The sequence below is a fragment of the Phoxinus phoxinus genome (assembly GCF_949152265.1).
Source record: "Phoxinus phoxinus genome assembly, chromosome: 4".
Classification (NCBI taxonomy): Eukaryota; Metazoa; Chordata; class Actinopteri; order Cypriniformes; family Leuciscidae; genus Phoxinus; species Phoxinus phoxinus.
This window is the reverse complement of record NC_136879.1, coordinates 212,631-237,500: the sequence shown is the minus strand read 5'-3', so window position 1 is coordinate 237,500 and position 24,870 is coordinate 212,631. Positions and strand designations below refer to the sequence as shown.

Below are 24,870 nucleotides of genomic sequence, written 5' to 3'. Positions count from 1 at the left end.
TGTGTGTGTGTGTGTGTGTGTGTGTGTGTGTGTGTGTGTGTGTGTGTGTGTGTGTGTGGGGGAGGGAGGGAGGGAGTGAATTTACTAATGCATACGTGAGAAAATATTATATGTCACAACTATAAAGTATTTACAGTTGATGAACTCAAATCCTCCACAGCTCCGGACAGCTGCAAATGATTGTAGATGAGGACCGCCACACAGTAATAGCGATAAAGTGTCCTATCAGCATTGCTGATTTGACGGCCCACCTGCAGGTCCTCTCTGATCCTTTCCACATCATTCTTTGCCCGGTACACAATTGAAGGACGAACATAAGAAGACCCGATAGACTGTCTGTATGGATTAAACGGGACAAACAGACAGAATACTTAAGACACCACCCTTAAGATTATGTGATTAATAACAGTGTTATTAAAACTTTTATTGTGAGATGAAAATAAGTCGCACTGAAATCAATGCCTGCAAACTATAATACACTTACGTTTCAGAATGAGATGGGCTGATGTCACCAGAGGGAGATTTTGGCGATGACAAAGGAGCTTCTCCGCCGGGGTTCATGTCAGGCTGGTTCCTGACCAAAAACCCACGACGAAGAAGCTCCTTTGTCAATGTCACCTGATAACCCCTATCAGGAAACATTGAACAAATATCCCCTAAATCCCAGATCCTTCCGGTACGGATCCACTCCTTAGCAGAAGCCTCTGCTCTCTGGGCCTCTGCTGCCCTTCAGCATCTGTGCTGTCCTTCAAGCACACAGTGGCCCGGTGGATAGCGGTGTCCTGCTGCGGCTCGTGGCCCTGCAAGCAGTGAATCGGAACGCTTTCCAATAATCTGGAAAACAAACACACATGATACAATACATACAAATTAAACAATCGTCTGAAAGAACGATACACAACTTAAATAAATTAAATAGAAAATTGTGAAAAAGTCCATTTATTCAAATAATTCAAACATATTAATATATTAATATTAATAAACATATTAATGTCAAAGTTGTAATTACACTATTCAGAACAAATAGGGCTACTATAATATGTGAGCGAGATTATTAATAGGCAGAACACCCTAAACCAAATTATAATGAATAAAGGCTTGAAGAATATAACTTTATGATATTTCTAAATAAATGTTTTACAATAAAATTACATTTAATAACCCTGTAAGCCATAATAATAAAATTATAACAAATAAAGTCTTGAAGAATATAACTTTATGATATTTCTGATTAAATGTTTTACAATAAAATCACATATTTTAACTCTGTTATTACATTTAATAACCCTGTAAGCCATAATAATAAAATTATAACAAATAAAGTCTTGAAGAATATAACTCTATGATATTTCAGATTAAATGTTTTTCAATGAAATCAAATATTTTGCAAGTATTCCTACATGTAATAACCCTGTAAGCCATAATAGTAAAATTATAACAAATAAATGCCTATAATTATCTCACTTTGCATGTAATGAGTGTTTATAATATATTACTTTGAACCTTTTAAGTTGATTTGCAGGTAAAAATGTAGCTTAGCACAATACTAGAACTTCTCAAGTTTCACAGATGAATAGATGTATTGATGGATAGATTAATAGACAGATAAATAGATAGACTACACTTAGCAGATCGAAAATCTGTAAAATATAATCACTTACATGTCCATTTTAAATCTTTTCAGTCCTGAAGAGATCGATAAGTGTTAGGGTCAGCAAGAGTTCGCTGGTGATTGACAGGTCGATTTACATAATAAAAGTACAGATTTTTAAATGTTTAATAAAAAACATAATAAAACATAAAAAATAAAAATAAAAACTGTTACGCTCGGTTTCTTTACTTCACTGGCATTTCAATTGCAAATACAAATTTATGAGATTTCATATTTATTTTTATTCAATAAAATCAAATATTTTCCAAGTATTCCTACATGTAATAACCCTGTAAGCCATAATAATAAAATTATAACATATAAATGCCTTTAAATGTCTCACTTTGCATGTAATGAGTGTTTATAATATATTACGTTGAACCTTTTAAGTTGATTTGCAGGTAAAAATGTAGCTTAGCACAATACTATACCTTCTCAAGTTTCACAGATGAATAGATGTATTGATGGATAGATTAATAGACAGATAAATAGATAGACTTAACAGATCGAAAATCTGTAAAATATAATCATTTATTTTTATTCAATAAAATCAAATATTTTAACTCTGTTATTACATTTAATAACCCTGTAAGCCATCATAGTAAAATTATAACAAATAAAGTCTTGAAGAATATAACTTTATGATATTTCAGATTAAATGTTTTACAATAAAATCACATATTTTAACTCTGTTATTACATTTAATAACCCTGAAAGACTGATAATACAACTATTTAAAACAAGGTTTAACACGCTATAAACATACATATCCAGAAAAAACACAACAATTATTATTTTTATTTTATTGTTTTTATTTAATAATCACTCACACTCACTCCCATGGATCTTTCCTGTAACTCACATTCACTCTCAGGGATCTTTACAAACATCACAGTAGTTTCGCCCACTAGAGGGAGACATAGGATAACAATATAAACTTTGAATGGACTTAAATAATTACATTGAGCAAGTACAATAGTTATTATGATAGAATAACATTATAACAATGAAAAATATAAAGTTATTTGTTATTATCAATTAAAAGTACCCATTTATAATAATTAAAAATGTTATAAATGCATGCATGTTATTTTGATATATATATATTATAATTATATGTTATTTAATATAATGTTTGTAAGATGTATAATACATTTATACAATTTATGTATAATTGCTGCTTGCCCACTAGAGGGAGACATAGGATAACAATATAAACTTTGAATGTACAGAAATGATTAGATTCATCAAGTACATTAGTTATTAGGATTGAATAACATAAAAAAATATATATATATATACTAATTATTTAATAGTATCAAATAAAACTACACAATTGTAATATTTCCAAAAGTTATAAATACATGAATGTTAATTTGTAGGAAAGGTCTTGAAATACGGCAGAAACGATGGGAGGAAGACAGGAAAGGTAGGAGATATTATAAAATACAAAAAAGTGTCAGTATAAAGAATTGCATGGAAAAGAACAGGCGTGAGGAAATTGTAATGACAAGACTGAGAGTGGATCACACAGGGTTAAATGGTACATTATTTTTAATTTATACCATGGTCTGGGTGAATACTCAATTCTGATTGGCTGCAGGGTGTCCGTTAAAAAGTGATAGAGGACACCTAAATAAACTGTCAGGCGTAACCAAGGAAACCAAGTTATTGTTTGTAACTTGTAACTTTAGATTTCGATTGTAAAACTAATTAAAATATAAACTAATGTTTTAAAAATGTGTTATTTGGCAAGTGACCATGGTATAAGCGGGTTAATGCCCTCCGAGGTGTCCATTGTCAGGTTTTAATGGACTTCGGCGGAGGCAACCGTCCTCCGCTGCGCGTCGTCCGGTTCACACCTCGTACATTATTTTTAATATGGAAAAGGAATAGTGAGAACTGTGAAAACTGTGTGGTTAAAGAAAATGTTGAACATGTAAACTTGTACTGTTAACTAAAGACAGGTGCTTAAAGATAAGGTTCAGGAGGTAGGGAGGGAGTGGAATCTGGTAGGAATACTGGGATCAGAAGGAGAAGGAATAAGAGTCATTAGGAAGGCTATTTACCTTTTTAAAAAACTCAAGGTTATGGAGTAAAATTTAAAATGATATGATAATACACACTCCAGTACCGTAGGTGGCGGCATGCACCTGAGCGTTGTTTGCAGTTTGCCATTAAATAAGAGAAGAAGAAGAAGAAGAAACAAGTGATCCTCTCTCCTTGTTTATTTAATTTCATCACAGTCTTTTCGTCGACTATCATGGCTTTATCTCTCGGGCTCGCGCTCAACCGCAAACTAGCTCAGGAGAATGGTGAGTTTGTTTGTTTCTGGCCGCCGGAAATAGATTGATGCACACTCGTGGTGTTTGTTGATTTGTTAGGATCTTTGAGACTGGTATGAGAAGATTTGAACTATGAAAAAGTTTTAATATGTGGGGGATTATTTACATAATAATGAATTATAAAGGTGTTTTAATTCTAATTTGCTATAAAAATTAAAATATTTGCAAACCAGTTAAAATCAAGTAATGCTGCAATCATTTAAATCTTAACTTTTGAGTGTAGCAGAATTAAATGGATGTAAAATTATTATAATGTCACGTGACATTGTATTTAATGTGGCAGAAAAAAAAAGACCGTGACACCAGTGACCCAATGAATCACCAATGACATACATATGTGACTGTGTGTGTGTAGATGGAATCACACTGAGAGCAGGTGGATGGTTACTCAGATCACTTTACTGGGCCTGTGACAGACAGACTGGGACAAACACGACCAAAAGCTGGTTAAAATGTACATCAGTGCATCAAAGTCGCTCAATGTCAGCAGTGAGAGATGTGAAAGTCTGCTGGCGGTGACGTAGCTCCGCCCACAATATCACGCACACAAATGCAAGGGACGTAACAGCCAATGTCGAGTTGTCCAATTAATGCATGAATTTAACAACATTTAAACTCCGTTACATACACCCCCCTTAAATTCTGCTAAATTGGGCTAGAACCGGAATATGTAACAAACTAAATATACAGTAAAGATTGCAGAGAGAGAGAAAAAATGAATGAAAATAAAACAGGCGTGAGTAAAAGAGCTTTACAATACAGCATGTCAGAATTTATCTCTTCCACAGGAAGTGTGAAAGAATGGAATGGTACCAGATTCCACACTTAACACAGACTATAGGAGGTGCAGTCTACACGCTCCTAGTGATTACAAATGTATCTCTGCTCTTCAAATATCTTTTGATGCAAACAAACTTCTCAGACTCTTTCTCAGAGAAGAAAAACTCACTTCAAAGTCATTCTCTTAACATCAGTTGATTCTTAGATTAGACTCAAATCACTTTAAACAAAAATGTTCCTTATCAACTCCACTACAAAGTTAGTTCCTTGAAAAATAACTTGTGCATCACTGTGTGAATCACTTTCCACAATTTTCTGACTATCAATTTCACAAATAAGTCTGTTAGGGGGCTTAACTGATCTCCCTAATCGTGTAGTGATGTGGCCTGTATATGTACTTGTGGGCTGTTCGCAAATGACAGGGGCAAGTCTGTTATCAGGTTCTTGCAAACAACTGGGGTACTCATTTGGCTTGGTTACAGGTAAACTCTCTGTACTCTCAGCAGGTTCAGGAACATGCTCAGGTTCTGCGCTGTACTGATCATTGCCAGAGCACTCAGGAGTCATCTCATCAGGAACGTCTGAACCTCCACTACAAGTGGCATCCTGCATTTCGTCACTGTCATGCGTTTCATCCATCTGCAATAACCATTCTGATGTCTTTGAAACAGGATCGGGATCATCCATCAGAGCGGAATCGAGAGCACTGCCACGGGTAGCACCAGTGGAATCTGATCGAACGGATCCTTCCTCACCATCATCCCAGGATAAGAAATTCACTGGAAGCAACAGATTTCTGTGCACCACTTTTTCTTTGCCAGTCTGAACATCCGTAATCCTGTACACATTAATCTCTGGTCTCACTGATTGAACCTCATACAAAACAGAGTCCCACTTGTCCGCAACTTTCCTCTTGCCTTTCTCTCCACGGTTAGCCAGCAAAACTCTATCTCCCACTTCTAAGGGTGAACCTCTGACCTTCCGATTGTAAAGAATGGCATGGCGGTTCTGCTCTTTGAGACTGTGTTTCCGGGCAATTTCTGCAGCTGCGCTAAGATCTCTTCTCAGTGCAGTGACAAACTCATGGTGGCTGATCACCCTCTCATTGCAAAGGACATGCTGAAACATGATGTCGATCGGCAGCCTCGGAATACGCCCAAACATAAGATAAAAAGGAGCGAACCCGGTTGTTTCATGCACAGTACAATTGTAACTGAAGGTTAATGTTCTTAGAAGCTGTGGCCACCTCGCCTTGGATTTCACTGGGAGAGCTCTTATCATATTACCCAAAGTCCTATTGAAACGTTCTGCCAGACCGTTACCCATAGGGTGGTATGGTGTGGTGTAGGGCTGCACGATATGAGGAAAAGCTGCGATGTGCGATAACATTGTTTAATATTGCGATGACGATATGACTTGCGATAAATGTGATTAACTATACTGTTCCCATATCTTAGTGCTTTAATAGGTTCTTTGCGTGATAGGTCAAACGTTTATTACCTGCCTGGTTCAGAATACACCATTTTAGCGCGATTTTGGCACGATCCGTTTGACGTATGGGTGTCTTGGAGATTCGTAACGACAACGTTTCATCTCGTATAGTGTGTCATAATGGGCGACAACCTATGTCGCGTCTGCGATGCTTCACGACAGAAAGACTATAGCATGTTTAATTCTTTAACGGTCCTCCACGACGGGTTGAATATGTGAGCGAGGCGAGACGTGAGTGAGTGCAACAGTGAGTGTGTGTGTGCGCCAGTGAGCGTGTGCGTGAGTGAGCGAGTGAGTGAGCGAGGGACAGTGAGTGTGTGTGTTTGTGTGTCTGTGCGTGCGAGTGAATGTTTGCGAGTGAATGTGTGTGTGTGCGGCACGCGATGACTGGTCGGAAAGCAACGTGTAGTCTGACATGTTTCTTGTCCACGACAAGAGAGTCAAAAACGTGTAGTGCTAATCTGAACCAGGCATTATTCATCGTGTCAGGCTGTCTGTTGCGATGTGTTCATCGCGGGAGTTCATATCGCGATGACGATGAAAATTCGATGTATCGTTCAGCCCTAGTGTGGTGTGTGATTTTTTAACACCAGCCATCTCAAGCAAGTTCTTAATGATTTTGCTTCCAAAATTTGCACCCTGGTCCGAATGTATTCTCTTTGGAAATCCATAAATGCAGAAGAGATCATTCCAAAGGCGATGGGCAACTTGCTTAGCCGACTGGTTGTGACAGGGGAAGGCGTGTGCCATCTTAGAAAAATGATCTGTCACTACAAGGACATCAACGACCTTCCCTGAAGTCTGTTCAGCACTCCAGAAGTCTATACATACTAGTTCCATAGGCTCAGTGGTGCGAATATGTTCAAGGGGCGCACGAGCATTTGGCTCTGGTGTTTTTCCGACAACACACCTCTGGCAGTTTTTCACATAAAGCTTGACGTCTTTACTCATTCCTGGCCAAAAGAACCTTTCAGCTGCAAGGGAGAGAGTTCTTGCACAACCTTGATGTCCAGCTGAGTCGTGAACACCACGGAGAACATCATGCTTTAGGGAATCTGGTACAACGTATTGAAAGAGTTTCGTATTCATCAGTCGATCCTTCTTTACTCTGTACAGCACATGGTTACGAATCTTTAGCTTTTTCCAGTGCTTTAAAAGGTTTGTCACAGAGCTAGGCTCCTTTGCCCTTTCACTCTTTGAGGGACGTTTATGTCTCAGAACATAGTTGATGACTCTACCGACTATGTTGTCCTGCTCTTGGAGATTTGCAAGTCTGGAAAACGGGATTGCAACAGATGGATCTTCATCAGGGAGCTGGAGTGACGTTGGACTTGTCACGGGCAATGGGCTAACTCCACCATCGCAGTGAGCACCCAGAAAAGCAGAAACTTCAGCAGCATCAATAGATCCAGGACATGAGTCATTCACGTCATCCTGCAACTCGTTCTCAGTTTCGTCGTCACTGGTAGCCTGCACATTCTGACAGTTGTTAGTGACACGGAAGGCATCTTGCACGGTTCCAGTAACAACACCATTTACCTCATCCAAGAGAGAAATGTATGGTTCTTTCAACAGACGATGGCTGACACAAGACTTGACAAAGGGCTCTCTGCTCAAGGCATCTGCAACAACGTTCTTCGTGCCTGGCACATACTTCAGGTCAAAGTCGTATGCAGCGAGCTTCGCCACCCATCGCTGTTCACACGCATCCAATCTGGGTTTGGTTAAAATATAGGTCAAGGGGTTATTATCAGACCATGCAGTGAAATGTCTCCCTTTTAGCCAGTGGCTAAACTTGTCACAAACAGCCCACTTTAAAGCCAGAAATTCGAGTCTATGTGCTGGATAGTTCATCTGAGACTTGGAGAGTGTTTTGCTGGCAAAAGCAACTGGACGTGCAATTTTCTCTCCAGGGGGCACCTGAGATAACACAGCTCCTATGCCATCAAATGAAGCATCAACAGAGAGAATAAAGGGATGACTGAAATCTGGGTGTGCTAGAGTCACACTGTGCAGTAGGTCTTGTTTTAAACTTTCAAAAGCAGTACGACACTCACTAGTCCAATCCTCGGGTGAAAGCTTCACGACACTGAGTGGCTTCCTCATCCGACCACACTTTCTCTGAGCTCTTTTCTGTGATTGACCTGATAGGAGACTAAAAAGAGGTTTTGCCTTAGCAGAACAGTCTATAATGAAATGCTGATAATATAAAATCATACCCAGGAAAGATCTGATCTTCTTTTGAGAAGGGGTTATGCCATCCGCTTCCATGAGGTCGGTAGTCTGGATGTCACTGATCACTTTCACCTTTTCTGGGTCGGTCTGGACACCATTCCCTGTGACAACATGTCCCAAGAACCTGACAGATCTCCTGAGGAACATGCACTTCTTTGGCGCTAGCTTTAAGTTGTGCTTAGACAGGCGTGAGAAAACAAGTTCAAGTCGGTCAAGAGCTACTTGCTCACTTGGAGCAAAAACCATCAGATCGTCCAAGTAGCAGAGAAGGCTTGTGAAATTTTCATCCCCGAAAATGGACATCATCATCCTCATAAAGGTTGCTGGACTGTTGGTCAAACCCTGAGGTAGACGATTGTACTCATGGAGGCCGAAAGGAGAGGAAAAAGCAGTATACTTCTTATGCTCTTCGAACAAGGGAACATTATAAAAGCCAGAAGTCAAGTCCATTGTCGAAAAGAAAACATTGCCTCCCAAAGCTGCGAGTGCATCCGCTTGGTGTGGGAGTGGGTGAGCGTCCTTCACTGTCTTCGCATTCAGCCATCTAAAATCTGTACAAATACGAAGGTCACCATTCTTTTTCCACACTAAAACTAGCGGAGATGCATATTCACTCTGTGACTTCCTTATAATGCCTTTAACTTCCATCTCATTCAAGGCAGTGCGCAGCTTATCATAGTGGCTGGGGGCTACACGTCGATAAGGGAGTCGAAATGGCTTCTCATCCACCAAGTGGATTTTGTGGACAAAGTCAGTGGCTTCTCCACAATCCATTTTTCCACGTGAAAAGGTTGACTCATACTTCTCGATGAGATCCAGAAGTCTATCCTTCCACTCCTCTGACACTTTACAATCATCCAGATCCAGATCCTGCAGTTCTAATTTATCCAGCACGTTTCTCCTTTCATCACTGGTCCGCACATGACTTACAGGACTTGCAGCACACTGAACGTTACTCTTCAGGGACTCAGGTGTAGACAACTCTTCCACAGCAATACAAGTGAAAACGTCCACGATCTTCGTGTTTTTCTTAAGAACAATTACTTTGTCTGTAGGGTTCATTATTTTGAATGGCACCCATCTACTGCCCCACATAGGTGTGATGACTCTCCCTATGATCACGTTCCTTGGACGGCATTTACAGAGGGTTGGCTCAACAATGACTGTACTCCCCACAGAAACAGCTATTGACTCCGGAAGCTGAGCCCAAGCGAGATGTTCATGGTGCGGTTCAAGAGTTATTTTCTCCTTCAACTTCGCAGTGCCCACTCTATCAGGTACGTCTTCACCCGTCCATCGTTCCACATTTGAAAGTAGAGACAGGAATTGGTGACATTCAACATCTTCGGAGTTAACCGGGCTGGACACGAGTCTCCAGTATCCGTCGGTTTCTTTCATTTTTTGAATCAGCCACTTGATAGCATTGCTGCCCAGGATCAAATCGTCGGTTTGCCCTGGAACCACTAAAACTGGAACAACCATCTTGCAGGCATAAACTGAGAGCTCAAGCTCATACATCACTTTTGGTGTAACACGCTGTCCACCACAACCAATAATGACAACATCACTGGCAGGGAACTTTTGTAAATTGGGCTTGTGCTGTAACAAGAGACGTTCAGCGGCTTCACTCATCGTGCATGCCATGGAGTCACTGTCAACCATAGCTTTCAGTTGAAGGTCATCCCATAGTGTTGCCGGTGTGTAAAACAGACTATCAATTCGCTGTACTCTGTGCGTGTTCTGAAAAATTAAAGTTTTCCCTGCAGGCTCAACAGAACTAGAAAGACTATAAACTGAGCTTGGGTCATTCATACAACACTGGTTCGGAGGAATAAACTCACGATCCACACTGTCCTCCCTTAAGTGCAGATCTTCTAGTTTCCCAGCCCTTGAGAAGACGGAGATTTCACTCTCACAGGACAGACAAAGCGGGAATGGTCAGGAGAGTGACACTGGAAGCACAACTTTTTCTCAAGACAATGTGTGAGGCCAGAATGGTCAGGGCTCGAACAGACAGTGCATGGCAGTTCATTGAGGGCTTTTACTCGAGGTAGACTCACTTTGGGCTTTACACGTGAACTTGGCTCTTTGCTGGCAGATTCTTTTAACAGGACTTTTTCCAATAAGCTCATGACTCGCTCTAATGCAGACGCTTCCAGAGACCTGGACTGCTGGACATCAGAAGAAGCTGGAAGTGCTGCAGACGACAGTTCCACTTCAGTTCTGTTCACAGGAATTTTAGTGGGTGCTGCTGTTCTCACTGCAGATACAAGACTGGAATCTGAGTGATATTCATTCAAAATATCTTGAACTTCTCGCACAGACCATGCGGCAATTGTTTTAGATCGAAAGGTGATGGCAAGCTCTTTACATGGACAGTGTCTGATGAACATGCGGGTTACCTCTGTTCCTGGACAATCCAGTACTTTACCCTGTTCTTTCAAGCGCTCAGCAGCGACGTCAACTGCACGGTTTAGCCTGATCCAGTACTCGTAGGCATCCTCATCTGGTCTGGGTAAGGTGGTATAAAAGTCAGCCAGTGGGAGAGGAGAACATGGAGCAGCTTCGAAGTGTTTCCTGAGAATACTAAAGATTGCATCAGGGTTATGCACAATGTCAATGTCACAGTTCCTTATGCCAAACTTGACCACATCCCTTGCTTTGCCTCTTAGATGAACCATAATCTCCTCCGCTTGATGCTCTTTCCTCAAATTATTGCGTTTTATATAGTCTCTCATGATATCTATCCACTCATTTAAGTCAACAGCATCAGAAACTTCTCCCCTGAAGCTAGGAGGTTCTCTCACGTTTCTGGAAAAGGACAACTGGCTTTGTATCAAGTCCAGCATTTGTGAAGCTGATCCATCTGTAGTCACATTTTTGGAGGAATCATCAACTGAATGTGCGTCAACTTTATGTGTTGGGCTTAGTCTGGTGACTATACTGTCAGCTATTTGCTGACCGACCTGGCTGATTATGTCAGTCATTGCAGCGATTACATTTGGCGGCTGTGCATTAGAGTATGGAGTAGACGAAAACACACCCTGCTGCCCTCTTGAAGCATCTGATTCATAACTTGTGGATAGGCCCTCACAAACTAATGGATCTGAATCTGAGGTGTTACGGTCTTTGACTACATGAGCATCACTCTGTACACCAGGCCCACTGAACTGTAATGTCTTTGGCACTTTCAATAAACCCCATCCTCTACCTTTACTACCACAGACTGGAGTGTGATAGTTATCAAAACCACTCATAATGAATATCAGTACTTGTGAAAAAAATTAATACAATAAATCAAAAACCAAAAATGTGCTGATGTCTGTATAGCAAATTGTCCTTAGCAATTGTTGCGAATTGCTTATGTGCAGTCACTAAATGAAGAAAAATAAAAAGTGTCTTTTTCTTTTCTTTTTTTTTCAAAAAAAAAAAAAAACTGTTCCCAAGGAAAATTGTGTCCACCTGACTCCAGCGGAAGCTTTAAGATGAACCCTCGGCCGCTTCAGGAAACATCTTGGTTGAAGAAACAACGGGTCACGGCACCAATGTGACTGTGTGTGTGTAGATGGAATCACACTGAGAGCAGGTGGATGGTTACTCAGATCACTTTACTGGGCCTGTGACAGACAGACTGGGACAAACACGACCAAAAGCTGGTTAAAATGTACATCAGTGCATCAAAGTCGCTCAATGTCAGCAGTGAGAGATGTGAAAGTCTGCTGGCGGTGACGTAGCTCCGCCCACAATATCACGCACACAAATGAAAGGGACGTAACAGCCAATGTCGAGTTGTCCAATTAATGCATGAATTTAACAACATTTAAACTCCGTTACACATAGACCAAATATCATTATTCTTTAACTATAATTAAGTAGATGAGCATAAATTGTTACATTTAGCATACAATCTAAATGAATAGATTTGAATAAAGTTTAGCTAGAAATGGGAGTCACTGGTGTTACCCATAAGAAAGGTAAAACCAGTGCCAGTAACACCAGGGGACCTATACTTTCATAATACATTGTATAATATTTATTCTGAATTTTGTATGCCATTTATATAATATATTAGATAGTTATATATAAACATTATTGTATTTTAAATGGTGTAAAAACCTGTTTTAAACCCTCAAAATAAATAATTTTCACTCTGTACATGTGCTTTGCTTGGAATTCTATATACTGGTAATTAATACAAAACAAATTGTGCCACTTGATGGCTCAAGAAGGTGTAATGGTCCAAATAACATAGTTTTATTTTAAAATGTCAATAAATTGTAATTCTAAAGTGTTTAAGTGTAATATTTCTGTAAAGGCTAGGGACAGAAAAATTTACATTTACATAGAATGACCCTCTTAACAATAGGCCTCTGGCAAATGTACGTACTAATTTTTTCTTCTGTTTGAATTTGGTAAATGTGATACAGACTGCAATCTCTCTGAGTTGTTCGACTGAAGAAGAACAGACAATTCACTTCAAACAGTTCACATTTAATCTTACAAGTCTCTGTGACAGTTTGTGAGTTTAGGTCAAAATTATGTGTACACCAGTGAAGTGTGCAGTGCTTATATGTTGTAATACCTAATAAAAGCACTTGTATTAGTAAATTTAAATAATGGAATTTATCAATGGGTTAAGGGACATTTTATTCCGGGAACACAAAATAACTATATACAACAAAGCACAGCATAAAAATGAACAATAAACAAAATGTCAACAGGTACAACCAATTAAAAATATCAACAGTTACAAGAAAATGTCAAACACAGAACCTTAAACAAGAACACACAAATTAAGCAATGCTAATAGTCTAAACAAATAATAATAATGTGGTTTGTGCTGCTTCTCTCTCCGCAGGGCCTGCTCTGTCAGTATCCAGAAGGCTGGAGGATCCTCCTGATCTACTTGCAGTTAAAAAGGCATCTCCCTAAAATTGTCAAGACAACAGGCAACAATGTATCAACCACACTCATACATAAATAGTGCATAACACAAAAATGATTACAAACAATTCAAGTTAGAAACGTGTGAACATCGCACATGTCTGAAGTGCATGTCACACCATTGGAAAGCCTTAATCCTCATATCTGATTCCATAGATGCAAGCATAAGTTCTCATTAGGTGTGTGATCCTACCTGGTTGGTTGGGCGGGCGTCCGTGGTGTACAGCATCCTCCTCAGAAGCGCATGTCAAATCACTGGAAAACAAAAACAAGTCTGTGACCTCTGCTTATTATAGAGATGAAAGAAATTATTTTAAGATCTAAATCTGTATCGATTATTATTACCTAGTGTAGCCATAGTCATCGTATCTGATACTGTACATACAAGTGGAATTGTGTCATTCAGACAGCAGGTCTGTGTCTGTCCTACACCCGGTGCGTTAGGCTGAGACGGTCTCCGAGGGCACGCCGTCACTGCGTTCCTCTGAAGTTTTCTGCAAGTGCAGTTATATGACTGACATTTGAGAGTGGCTCTAGCCATAAAAAGCCATTTTCATCAAGACTTAAATTCACGCCGATATCCATCTCACCATCATCTGCTTCATTAGCCCAAAAAGGTCCCAATCTGCCCCTCAGAGAGCTCCAGAACCTGCATGGTCAGATCTCCTTGAGTCAGTCCGACTGCTGCACCTGTGTAGCGATGTTGTCCAACAGATTGACCATTAGGTTGTCAGCCTCATTGCAAGGCGGTGAAAGTTCACCTCCACCTGATCACAGGCCAGAGCATCTCTCTGAAGGCCTTGGGGAGACAATACATTACATTTCAGTGGCTGCTGTCTAGCTGGTCGGGTAGAGCCTGTAAAAGTCGTAGGGCTAAAGTAGAGGGCAACAGAAACTGTGAACAAGAACTGAGATCATGCCTTCAAAAAGCTGCACATGCTTGTGCGCTGCCTCTTTCTTCTAGAAAATATTAATGGTTCTAGTTATAGAAAAGACCAATATAGTCTCATCCTCATCTCCACTCCTGGTGGTGGTGTATGTTCATATATATATATCTCATTTATTTTAATACAAGATACGAATAGAGTTATTGGTAAAACATATATTTTCTTAATTAAGTCAATTATCAAATTTGTCTTGATTACAAGAAAAGAGTTCCCAACACTTTTCATTCCCAAATCACTGTCATTATCCACCACCAAAGTATTTTCAAGGCCACCCCTCGACTAGGCCAGATATTTAGGAATACCAGAAACCCCAAAATAACTATATACAACAAAACTTGTGGAGACTGTGAACAAAAAAAGAAAAGGAACAAGGGAGGAGTAAGTAATTAAAATATCAATCGCTATGTGGGTAAAAAGAACATGTCAACCATATAACCTTAAACAATTACTCACATACTAATAAACTACTAAACATATAATAGTAACAATAAAACTTACAAGAGTCAGCAGGGGATGCTGCAAAAATGAAAATTAACTACATGTCAAAAATTAAGAACTCAACAAAAACCATTCCATAGCTTTGTGATATGGAAGTAAAATCTGACACATCCATCTTTTACCATTCCTGTTGTTGCCTTGTTTTAATTTGCATGGCTGTTGTATACACACCTACACGGATTATGATTGGACTGGGACGTGAAAAGCCAGACTTGCTTTAGCCGAGAGACTCATTTTCTGTCGGTATTTGACGACGTCACATGGAGGCATAAAATCACTGAGTTCCAAACTGTCGTTTCTCTGCTTTAACATTTCTTACCTGCACGATATATATCTCCTTATCGTTAATGATGCTCAGCTTGGCCTTCTTGCTTTCCTCAGGTCGAGATGTAGATGAAGATTATGAAAAGTGGAAAAAGATTACGATTTTTGTATCAGACATGATCACATTGGCGCTGAAAGGTCTCCTGCTGTGGCACATCAGTTTTAAAGGCCGGCCCATCTTTTAAGATTATGTTGATTTTTTTCACTGTAGCCATTGTGATCATATCTAATCCTGTATATACAAATGGAATTGTTGCATTTTTGATGACTCACCTGGTCCACTGTTTACTTGGTGGTGCAGGATGGGTCACTGTGCTCTACTGAAATTTGCTTTATTAATTTCAATACATCTATGCCTCCTCTGTATGGATAGAACATTTGGTAACACTTAACACTACGGTTCATTAGTTAACATTAGTTAACTACATTAGTTAACATTAACTAATAATGAACTGCACTTATAAAGCATTTATTAATCTTTGTAAATGTTAATTTTAAAAACATTTACTAATACTTTATTAAAATCTTGTTAACATGAGTTAATGCACTGTGATCTAACATGAACAAACAATGAACAGCTTTATTTCTATTAACTAACATTAACAAAGATGAATAAATACTGTAACAAATGTATTGCTCATTGTTAGTTCATGTTAGTTAATACATTAACTAATGTTTAATAAATGAACCTTATTGTAAAGTGTTACTGGAAATGTTATATTACAAAATACTACCTATACACACCAGGATATGATGTGAAAACCGGGACGTTTGGTCACCCTAGCCCTAGGCAGCAGCTTTGTTGCATCTTCACAGGCTTCAGATCATATCTATATAGATAAAACACACACACACACACACACACACACACACACACACGCGCACACACACACACACACACACACGCGCATCTATCTGGGCTGTGGCTTTGACCTGAATATCATGACTGCACTGAGAAGTCAGCAAATTACAAAAACCTTATCCACAAAAAACACATGGGGGTTTTCGTACTTGCCATAAACGCCTGGTTCGACCCGCTTCAGCCACTGGATCACGGGCTTCACGTCGCTGTGTTCATCAGTAACGTTAACCTGCACCAGCCGCTTCTGTATTTGCATGTAGAATTGAGATATCTCTCAACATCATCAATGTTATTCCTGTAGACTCCCCCAATTGTCAGCATTAAAAAAAACAACAACAACGAAAAACAAGCCCACAAGCCCAGCGCAGAAGATCCTTTCTCGCTGAGTTTCCGTTCATTTATGAGACGCGCTCCAGTTCTCACGCCGGCGCCTCCATGTCATGATTGTCTATTATTTACTTATTAATTATTAAATCTAGGCATTTGGTTGATGAAACATTGATTAAAATTAAAATACAATTCATATAAAACAAAATTCACTTTAAAGAAAGGCTTTGTGCTTTCTGTTTGACCTTTAGCCGAAGCACATGAAAAAAATTTAGGCTTAGATTTAAGCACATAACAGTCCGCTTTCCAATGACCCCGTTTATGACAATATCGACAAAATGTATCCGAGTCACGCAAACTATTATTTCTATTTTCTGACTGGAATCCTCTACTCTTGCGCGAATCAATATTGTCAAGCACATTAACATTTGGCATACTGTAACTTGGCTGGTACTCGGACTGATCAAAAATGCTTTTGTGCATTAACACATAATCGTCTGAAGACGCCTTGGTTGCAGTCTGTGTTTTTGTTCACTAACATAGACAGCAACACGACTAGGGACCGAATTTTTTAATTGTTCCAAAATAACTAAGTTGCACAACCCCTCAAAATCACAGACTTCGGCAGCAGAACACCAACGGGAAAAATGCATTTGTAAATCACGAGCAAACTCCAGATAACTTTTTTCACTTTTCTTCCAAGTTCTAAATTGTTGCCTGTAAAATTCTGGAACACGTTCATAAGCTTTTAACACTGCTGCCTTTACTTCTACATAATCCTGACTATCTTCCACAGTTAAAGACGAATATGCCTCTTGTGCTTTACCTGTCAATAAGGGTAAAAATCAACGTGTTTGCAGAGAACTTTGCATCATCAATCCTATCGAAAACTCACAGTATGATTGTGGTTTGTGCCCAGCGTGTACAAAGCTTCTATACTAATAATGCGAGACAGCAGTGTGAATTGGCCATTTACATAAAGCACTTCAAGCAATTCATTCCCTACCAAACTTTAATTTGTTTGGGCTGAAGACTGGATGCATTTTCCAAAGACTAACGTAACATTACTAATTATCTAGCTGATTTACCAACTTTTACTTCCTTAGAGACGCATATCTTCCTTCTTTTTAGCTTGTAAATCACTAAATCACATTTTGGCGATGACAAAAAGAGTCAAGGACTTTGAGGTTGTTTTCAAAAATCCATCGAAGACATTTTTCTGCAGTGGAGATAAAGTGGCTGGGAAGATCTTGGTGGAGTTTTCGGAGGTGACCAAGGTAATGGCCATGAGGGTCGTGGAAGTTGGATGCGCTAAAGTGGAGTAGGCGAAAGGCAAACAGAGATGCCGTGAAGAAATGGACTATCTGAAGTATGAAGAGGTTGTCCACTTGGACGACCATCCCGCAGACACAGATTTATTTGTAATGCACAGGCTGTTTTAAAACCTTGTTTTCTATTTAACTTTGTTTTGTCAGGCAAGCTCATTGGGGTGGAGTACCTGTGCTCGCAGCAGTCTGACTTTAGGCGGGACCCAGGTGGCCCAAACAGAATACCAGATGACTTGGGGGGGGGATGTAGAAGATGAGGGATTTGGGGATGAGGCAGAGGAGCAGGACCACACCATCTCCCCTCTTTCTTTAGTGTCCACCAAGGAAGCCATACGCTTGTCTCGGGATTCACTGTCACTCTCTCAGTCCTCCCAGAACCTGCCACCTGAGCTCCAAGTAGATGTATGTATGCATGCATGGAGGCATCCCTTGCCATGCCATCATATGGAGGGACTATTTTTCATCCATACTAACTTCTTCTTTCTTCTTGTTAGGTTTGCAGAGGAACAGACGGGACACCGGGTTTTGATAGAGTGGTGGACCTGGCCAGGTACCTTGTTGAGCTCAGGGAAAAGCCTTGTGTCTCAGATAGGGAAGCCACTGACATTGTTCCCTTTCCCCAGTTCAGCATGGTGTCTCACAGCCTCTTCCTGTAGCCAAACAGAAGACGTCAGTGCCCGCTCAATCAGGACTTCCACCTTTGCCAGTGATTTCAAATGTAATGTCCCTCTCCACTCCTAAAAGGATGAAAAGAAGTCTAGTACTGACCAAGAGCCAAGCTGGAAAAAGAACATTTCAGGATCTGTAGCAACACACCAGATAAGTCCATCAATGTCCGCAGCTACATCTGATTTCATATTCTCACCTTTGGGAATCACAGACAATAATGACAAAAAAGTTGATGAAAACAATGATGATGAAACAAACAGTGGTGGTAATGATGACATTTCTATTGATGAGACCAAAAGCACACCAAGACCGAAACCTTTGACCTCTCTAAGGTGAAGACAGAAGAAAGTACCAGCGAGAATCCAGTAGGATTATATATGGGGAGCAGTGATCAGGCAACAATGAGGACTTCAACTTCAAATGAACAAACCAGCATAACAACCAAGACCGAATGTTTCATTGTAAAGGCGGAGGAAGACAAGCTGATCAAGAGGGAGGAGATTGAGAATGATGCTAAAGGAAGGGAACAGAGCGCTACTGATGTGAAATGCAAGATGAGTAACACTGCAGAAATAATCTCACACACACTAATCAACAACAAATGATTTTGAAAATGTAGATGATGAAATGGCTCTTCAAGTAGACTTTCTTCTAAGGGAGCTGGACAAGCGCAACACAGAAGCAATGAACTGATAAGCAAGTTGGACAGCTTGGAGCAGGAGAAAACTCAAGTTACAGAAGCAAGTAAAAGAGCTGAGGAAATACAGAGAGGAGTGGCGTAAAGACGATTAATATTATTTTGTGGTTAAAATGGCATTCCCTGAAATTGTCAAGTCGACTAATCCGTGTAGCAGGAACATTCCGTCTGGGCCAGTCTGGTACGTAGAGAGCATGAATGCAGATGTGCTGGGCATGGATAACATTGTTGTGGATTTGTCCATATACTTGTTGATCCACTTTACACTCCGGATAGACTGTTTTCAGACCAACTGGTTCGGATTGCCTGGTCTGGTACATTGAAAGCACTTCCTGCTCAGCTACTGTTCGGACGCTCTTGCTTACTGCTCCGCGCTTTGCTCTATCGCTTTTATATTTTTTATATTTTATCTTCTTTTATCAACTAATTTTAACCTCAGCAAATCAGCACAGTGCTCAAACGCTTGGATTACAACAAAAAAGCTGAATTATTTTATTCGACCAGCCTCCCACTGAAAGCTTACATTCCGGGGAAGAGAAAACACAACTGCATAAGGATAAGAGAAAATGCCTCTTCTGGAATCTACTTGCTGCACTAACTGCCACAGACTTTTGCAAAGGATTGCAGTTCTTGAAACAAAGTTATTTGCGGGACCACCAAACCAGACGGAACACACAACAGAGCTCCGTCATGGACGCCCTCAGCATACAGCAGGTGAGCCCCATGAATCTACTGCTCCTCCACAGGCCATACTGAGTGTAGAGAAACAAGCCGATCGACTAACAAATCGATGGCACACACAGGGAGCGAGACCCAAAGGCACTCGAGACATCAGATTGTCACGAGTATCACATATTGCCGCAATAGCATCCTCTACCCCAGATACGGCTCTGACAAGGATTGCAAACACTGGTCTCCTACAACCGCCTATACATCTTGAGAACAGATTTGAAGTATTAATTAATGTAAATGAGGAATCTCCAAACGTGATGAATGTGATCGAACACAGACTGGATAAGCCAGTAGCTAACACTGATGCTAACTGGCGCTCAAGGTCGAGCAGACAGCGGCACTCAGCTCAGAGCGCAGCCGAGCACACGACTCTGATAGTAGGAGATTCCATTATCCGAAACACTAGTAGCAGGGATACAACTACGTGCTGCCTTCCACAAGCAACAATTTCTGATGTAAACAGGGAACTTGAGAACATTCTGATGAAACATAAGACTGCAAATCGACTCATCATTCATGTGGGGAAAAATGATATTCATAAAGAGCAGTCAGAACTCCTTAAGAAGGATTTCAATGAACTTCTTGAAACACTTAAAAGACTGAAAGTACAAACATTCATCAGTGGACCACTCCCAGCAAGAGGAACAAACAGGTTTTCACGGTTGCTTGGGCTTAATACATGGCTCCAAAAAACCTGCAATATAAAAGGAGTGAACTTCATTGACAACTTCAATCTTTTCTGGAGTCAGAGGCAACTGTTCCAACAGGACGGACACCACCCAAACAAACTTGGTTCAAGAGTGCTAAAGGACAATATCTACTTCTCCCTCAATCATCCTTCTGCAGTGTGTGCCAATCCACTCAACCTGAATGGCACACACACACCTGGACACAGTATGAATGACCACAGGACTTCACTCCAGCACCTGAATGGACATGCGGTTGACACGTCACACAAGGACAATGATAACACCACTCAGCCACAACAACTTCTGCTCACGGACACAATCTCAGCTGAGTCCTGACCACAGAGCTCACCACAGACAGACTGTGACATACTAGAACTGCTCCAAGATTCAGCACCCAAGGACGACTTCCTGGAAAACAGCCAGGGAAACCAGGACAGCATATTACAGCCTCCGATAACACCAGAGACCCTCTCACCAGACACGCTATCTCTATCTCCAGCATCTCCACTTCTGTGCTTCTCAGAGAGAATGGAAAAACTGGTCTATGCTGGAACCAAACTATCCCACTCTTTTGCAAGCCCCCAGATATCAACCAAAAAACGGCAGGCCCCAAAACCACCAAAGCCTGCTGGCCCCGCTCGCCCTCCCCCTCCTCCTGCAAGAGTTCTTCGGGCTCTGCCACAACGACAGGGCTCACACCCTCCTCCTTCTGCTCGAGGTGAACTAAAAACAACTGATACCAGCTCTCATTGATATGTGCCGGGTCCCCGCTATGATAACAGTAACTTTCTCAAATGTTTACAGAACAAGCGGGAACCCTGTGTGCCTGTATCTTTCTCTATTGCTGTTCGATTACATGATAGAAAGTCTAAGGCCTTCAAAAGCCGTACAGCAAACCCATCTAATCTGGTGCCTATTACACGCCAAACTAAGACTGCTGTGCGGACAAAAAGTAAGACTGTAAAGTTAGCACTCTTAAACATCTGCTCACTTAAAAATAAATCACTTCTAGTCAATGACTTAACCACATACAACCTGGATTTTATGTTTCTAAATGAAACTTGGCTAGAAGACAACTGCAGTGCAACTGTCCTCAATGAAACATCCCCTCCTAACTTTACTTTTATGAGTGTCTGCAGAACGGGTAGGAGAGGTGGGGGAGTAGCTGCTCTTTTTAAAGATGTCTATCCATGTAAGCAAATATCATTTGGTAATTACCCGTCTTTTGAATATCTGGGTATTGTGTTAAAAGGTGCTCCACGCATTTTACTGGGTATTGTGTTAAAAGGTGCTCCACGCATTTTACTAATCATTGTTTACAGGCCTCCAAAATACTCTTCAGCCTTTGCTGAGGATTTTACAGAACTGTTATCAACCATTTCCTCAGAGTTTGACTGTTTTGCTATTGCTGGAGATTTCAACATCCACATAGACAATGCAGAAAACAATATGGCAAAAGAAATCAAAACTGTTTTAAAAACTTTTGATCTGACTCAGCATGTACATGGACCGACACACAATCGTGGACACACTCTAGATTTACTTATCAGTAAGGGTCTAAACATTTCATCGATTGTTATTAAGGATGTAGCACTGTCAGATCATTTCTGTATTTTCTTTGTTATATTGATCTCTCCTGCCATTGAAGCTAGATCTGTGTCTGTCAAAAAGAGATGCTTAAATGAGAACACTAGTGTACTATTTATGAAGGCTATATCTTTAACACCAAGCATATCTGCTGACTCTGTTGATTTTCTCCTTGATTCTTTTAACTCAAAAGTTAAAAGTGTAATTGATGATATTGCTCCTGTGAAGGTAAATATTGCTCCTAGATATTGCTCCTTGCTCCAGGAAGAGTGGTAGACAAAAGGCACCCTGGAGAAACTCAACAGCAGTGCAAAATATGAAAAGACAATGCAGAAAAGCAGAGCGCATGTGGCGGAAGACAAAACTTGTAGTCCATTATAACATCTACAAAGACACCATCCATGCTTTCAATATGGAACTAGGCAAAGCTAGGCAGACTTTCTTCTCAAATATTATTAACAGCAACTTAAACAACACACGCACTCTTTTTGCTACTGTAGAGAGACTGACAACCCCCCCGAGCCAGATTCCCAGTGAAATGCTCTCAGACAGCAAGTGCAGTGAGCTTGCTTCTTTCTTCTCTGAGAAAATCAATAATATCAGAAAGGTGATCAGCACATCCCTTGAGTTGCACTGGGGTCAGACAGATCAGACCACAACCTGAGAAAGTTACTATGTCTGATTTCAAAGAAATTGATGGCAAAATTTTGGAAGAAACCGTACAGCACCTTAAAACATCAACCTGCGCCCTTGACGCTCTTCCCACATCTTTCTTCAAAAGTGTGTTAAACAGCTTAGAAGCAGATCTGCTAGAAGTGGTAAATGCCTCACTTCTCTCTGGAAGTTTTCCAAACTCCCTGAAAACTGCAGTTGTCAAACCCTTCCTGGAAAAAAAAGCAATCTGGATAAGACTATATTAAGCAATTATAGACCGATCTCAAATCTTCCTTTCATTGGCAAGATCATTGAAAAAGTTGTTTTCAATCAGCTGAACAAATTCTTAAGCTCGAATGGATACTTTGACAATTTTCAATCTGGTTTCCGATCGCATCACAGCACAGAGACAGCGCTCATAAAGATAATTAACGATATTCGCTTAAATACTGATACAGGCAAATTATCAGTGTTGGTACTACTCGACCTCAGTGCTGCATTTGACACTGTTGATCACAACATACTTCTTGACAGGCTGGAAAACTGGGTGGGGCTTTCTGGGATAGTCCTAAAATGGTTCAGGTCATACTTAGAAGCGAGAGGTTATTATGTGAGTATAGGAGACCATAAGTCTGAGTGGACATCCATGACATGTGGAGTTCCTCAAGGCTCAATTCTTGCGCCACTCCTATTCAACCTGTACATGCTTCCAATGAGCCAAATAATGAGAAAGAACCAAATCTCTTACCACAGCTATGCAGACGACACACAGATCTACTTAGCCCTATCGCCTAACGATTACAGCCCCATTGACTCCCTGTTCCAATGCATTGATTAAGTAAACAGCTGGATGTGCCAAAACTTTCTTCAGTTAAACAAAGACAAAACTGAAGTCATTGCGTTTGGAAACAAAGATGAAGTTCTCAAGGTGAACGCATACCTCCACTCTAGAGGTCAAACAACTAAAAATCAAGTCAGGAATCTTGGTGTGTCTCTAGAGTCAGACCTTAGCTTCAGTAGTCATGTCAAAGCAATAACTAAATCAGCATACTATCATCTAAAAAATATTGCAAGAATTAGATGCTTTGTTTCCAGTCAGGACTTAGAAAAACTTGTGCATGCTTTCATCACCAGCAGGGTGGATTATTGTAATGGACTCCTCACTGGCCTTCCCAAAAAGACCATAAGACAGTTGCAGCTCGTACAGAACGCTGAGCAGAACCAGAAAATATGAACATATCACACCAGTCCTCAGGTCTTTACACTGGCTCCCAGTCACATTTAGGATTGATTTTAAAGTATTATTACTGGTATATAAATCATTTAATGGCCTAGGACCTCAATACATTGCAGATATGCTCACTGAATATAAACCCAACAGATCACTGAGATCATTAGGATCACATCAACTAGAAATACCAAGAGTTCACTCAAAGCAAGGAGAGTCCGCTTTTAGCTATTATGCCAGCCGCAGCTGGAACCAGCTTCCAGAAGAGATCAGGTGTGCTCCTACTGTAGCCACATTCACATCCAGACTCAAAACACTTCTGTTTAACATTGCATTTACTGAATGAGCACTGTGCCACTGTTCGTCCGACTGTTTGCACTGTATTTTATCTTATTTTATTTTTATTTTTTACTCTAAACTGTTTTAATTATTCTTATTTCTTTTGATTATTTTAATTTCTTCTATGTAAAGCACTTTGAATTACCATTGTGTATGAAATGTGCTATATAAATAAACTTGCCTTGCCTTGCCTTGAAAGCATGAATGCAAACTGTGAGCAGTGGAGAGACCGCATGTCCGTCCTCATCTGGTCCAGCATCTCGGAGACATCTTCAGCATTTTAAAAGGTTCCTTGTAGAATGAATAAACGTATTCAATGTTGCTACATATTTCTGAAACTGTGAGCAGTGGAGAGACTTACCGGATCCCGAACTTGCACTGAATATAGATGGCTCTACGGAGCATGGAAGTGTCCACACCCTGGTGTCTGGCCATTGTGTTGTGTTGCACTGATGAGGGCGGAGCTGCTGGAGTGGGACTCCCTGTCGGTGGAGACACCGTTCCTGCGGGCTTCTTTTCAGACACTATCTTCTCCGACTCACT

At 40.4% G+C, this 24,870-nt stretch overlaps 2 protein-coding genes and 1 long non-coding RNA gene across 10 annotated transcripts in view; 1 reads left to right on the top strand and 2 right to left on the bottom strand.

Annotated features, from left to right (window-relative positions):
• Nucleotides 1–24,870, bottom strand: part of LOC306996503 (DNA topoisomerase 2-alpha-like) — a 202,589-nt gene that overhangs the window by 44,029 nt on the left and 133,690 nt on the right. The window lies entirely within an intron of this gene.
• Nucleotides 12,975–16,325, bottom strand: LOC306997218. 7 transcript variants are annotated; one of them, XR_013797297.1, is made up of 6 exons: nt 16,227–16,325; nt 15,960–16,045; nt 14,037–15,576; nt 13,792–13,940; nt 13,640–13,701; nt 12,975–13,430 (listed from the first exon to the last, which is right to left on the bottom strand). It is a non-coding gene; the product is annotated as an uncharacterized lncRNA (long non-coding RNA). The 7 variants fall into 7 exon arrangements; XR_013797298.1 differs by having other exon boundaries at nt 14,037–15,535; XR_013797296.1 differs by having other exon boundaries at nt 14,037–16,045.
• Nucleotides 19,435–22,538, top strand: LOC306997217 (uncharacterized protein). Its single transcript, XM_079610408.1, has 2 exons — nt 19,435–21,771; nt 21,808–22,538. The coding sequence occupies exon 1, from the start codon at nt 19,665–19,667 to the stop codon at nt 20,853–20,855; it is 1,191 nt and encodes a 396-aa protein (XP_079466534.1). The 5' UTR covers nt 19,435–19,664; the 3' UTR covers nt 20,856–21,771; nt 21,808–22,538.

Bases quoted from the DNA above. Each gene is read 5' to 3' on its own strand.
- LOC306997217 (XM_079610408.1), top strand. From the start codon at position 19,665: ATGCCTCTTCTGGAATCTACTTGCTGCACTAACTGCCACAGACTTTTG.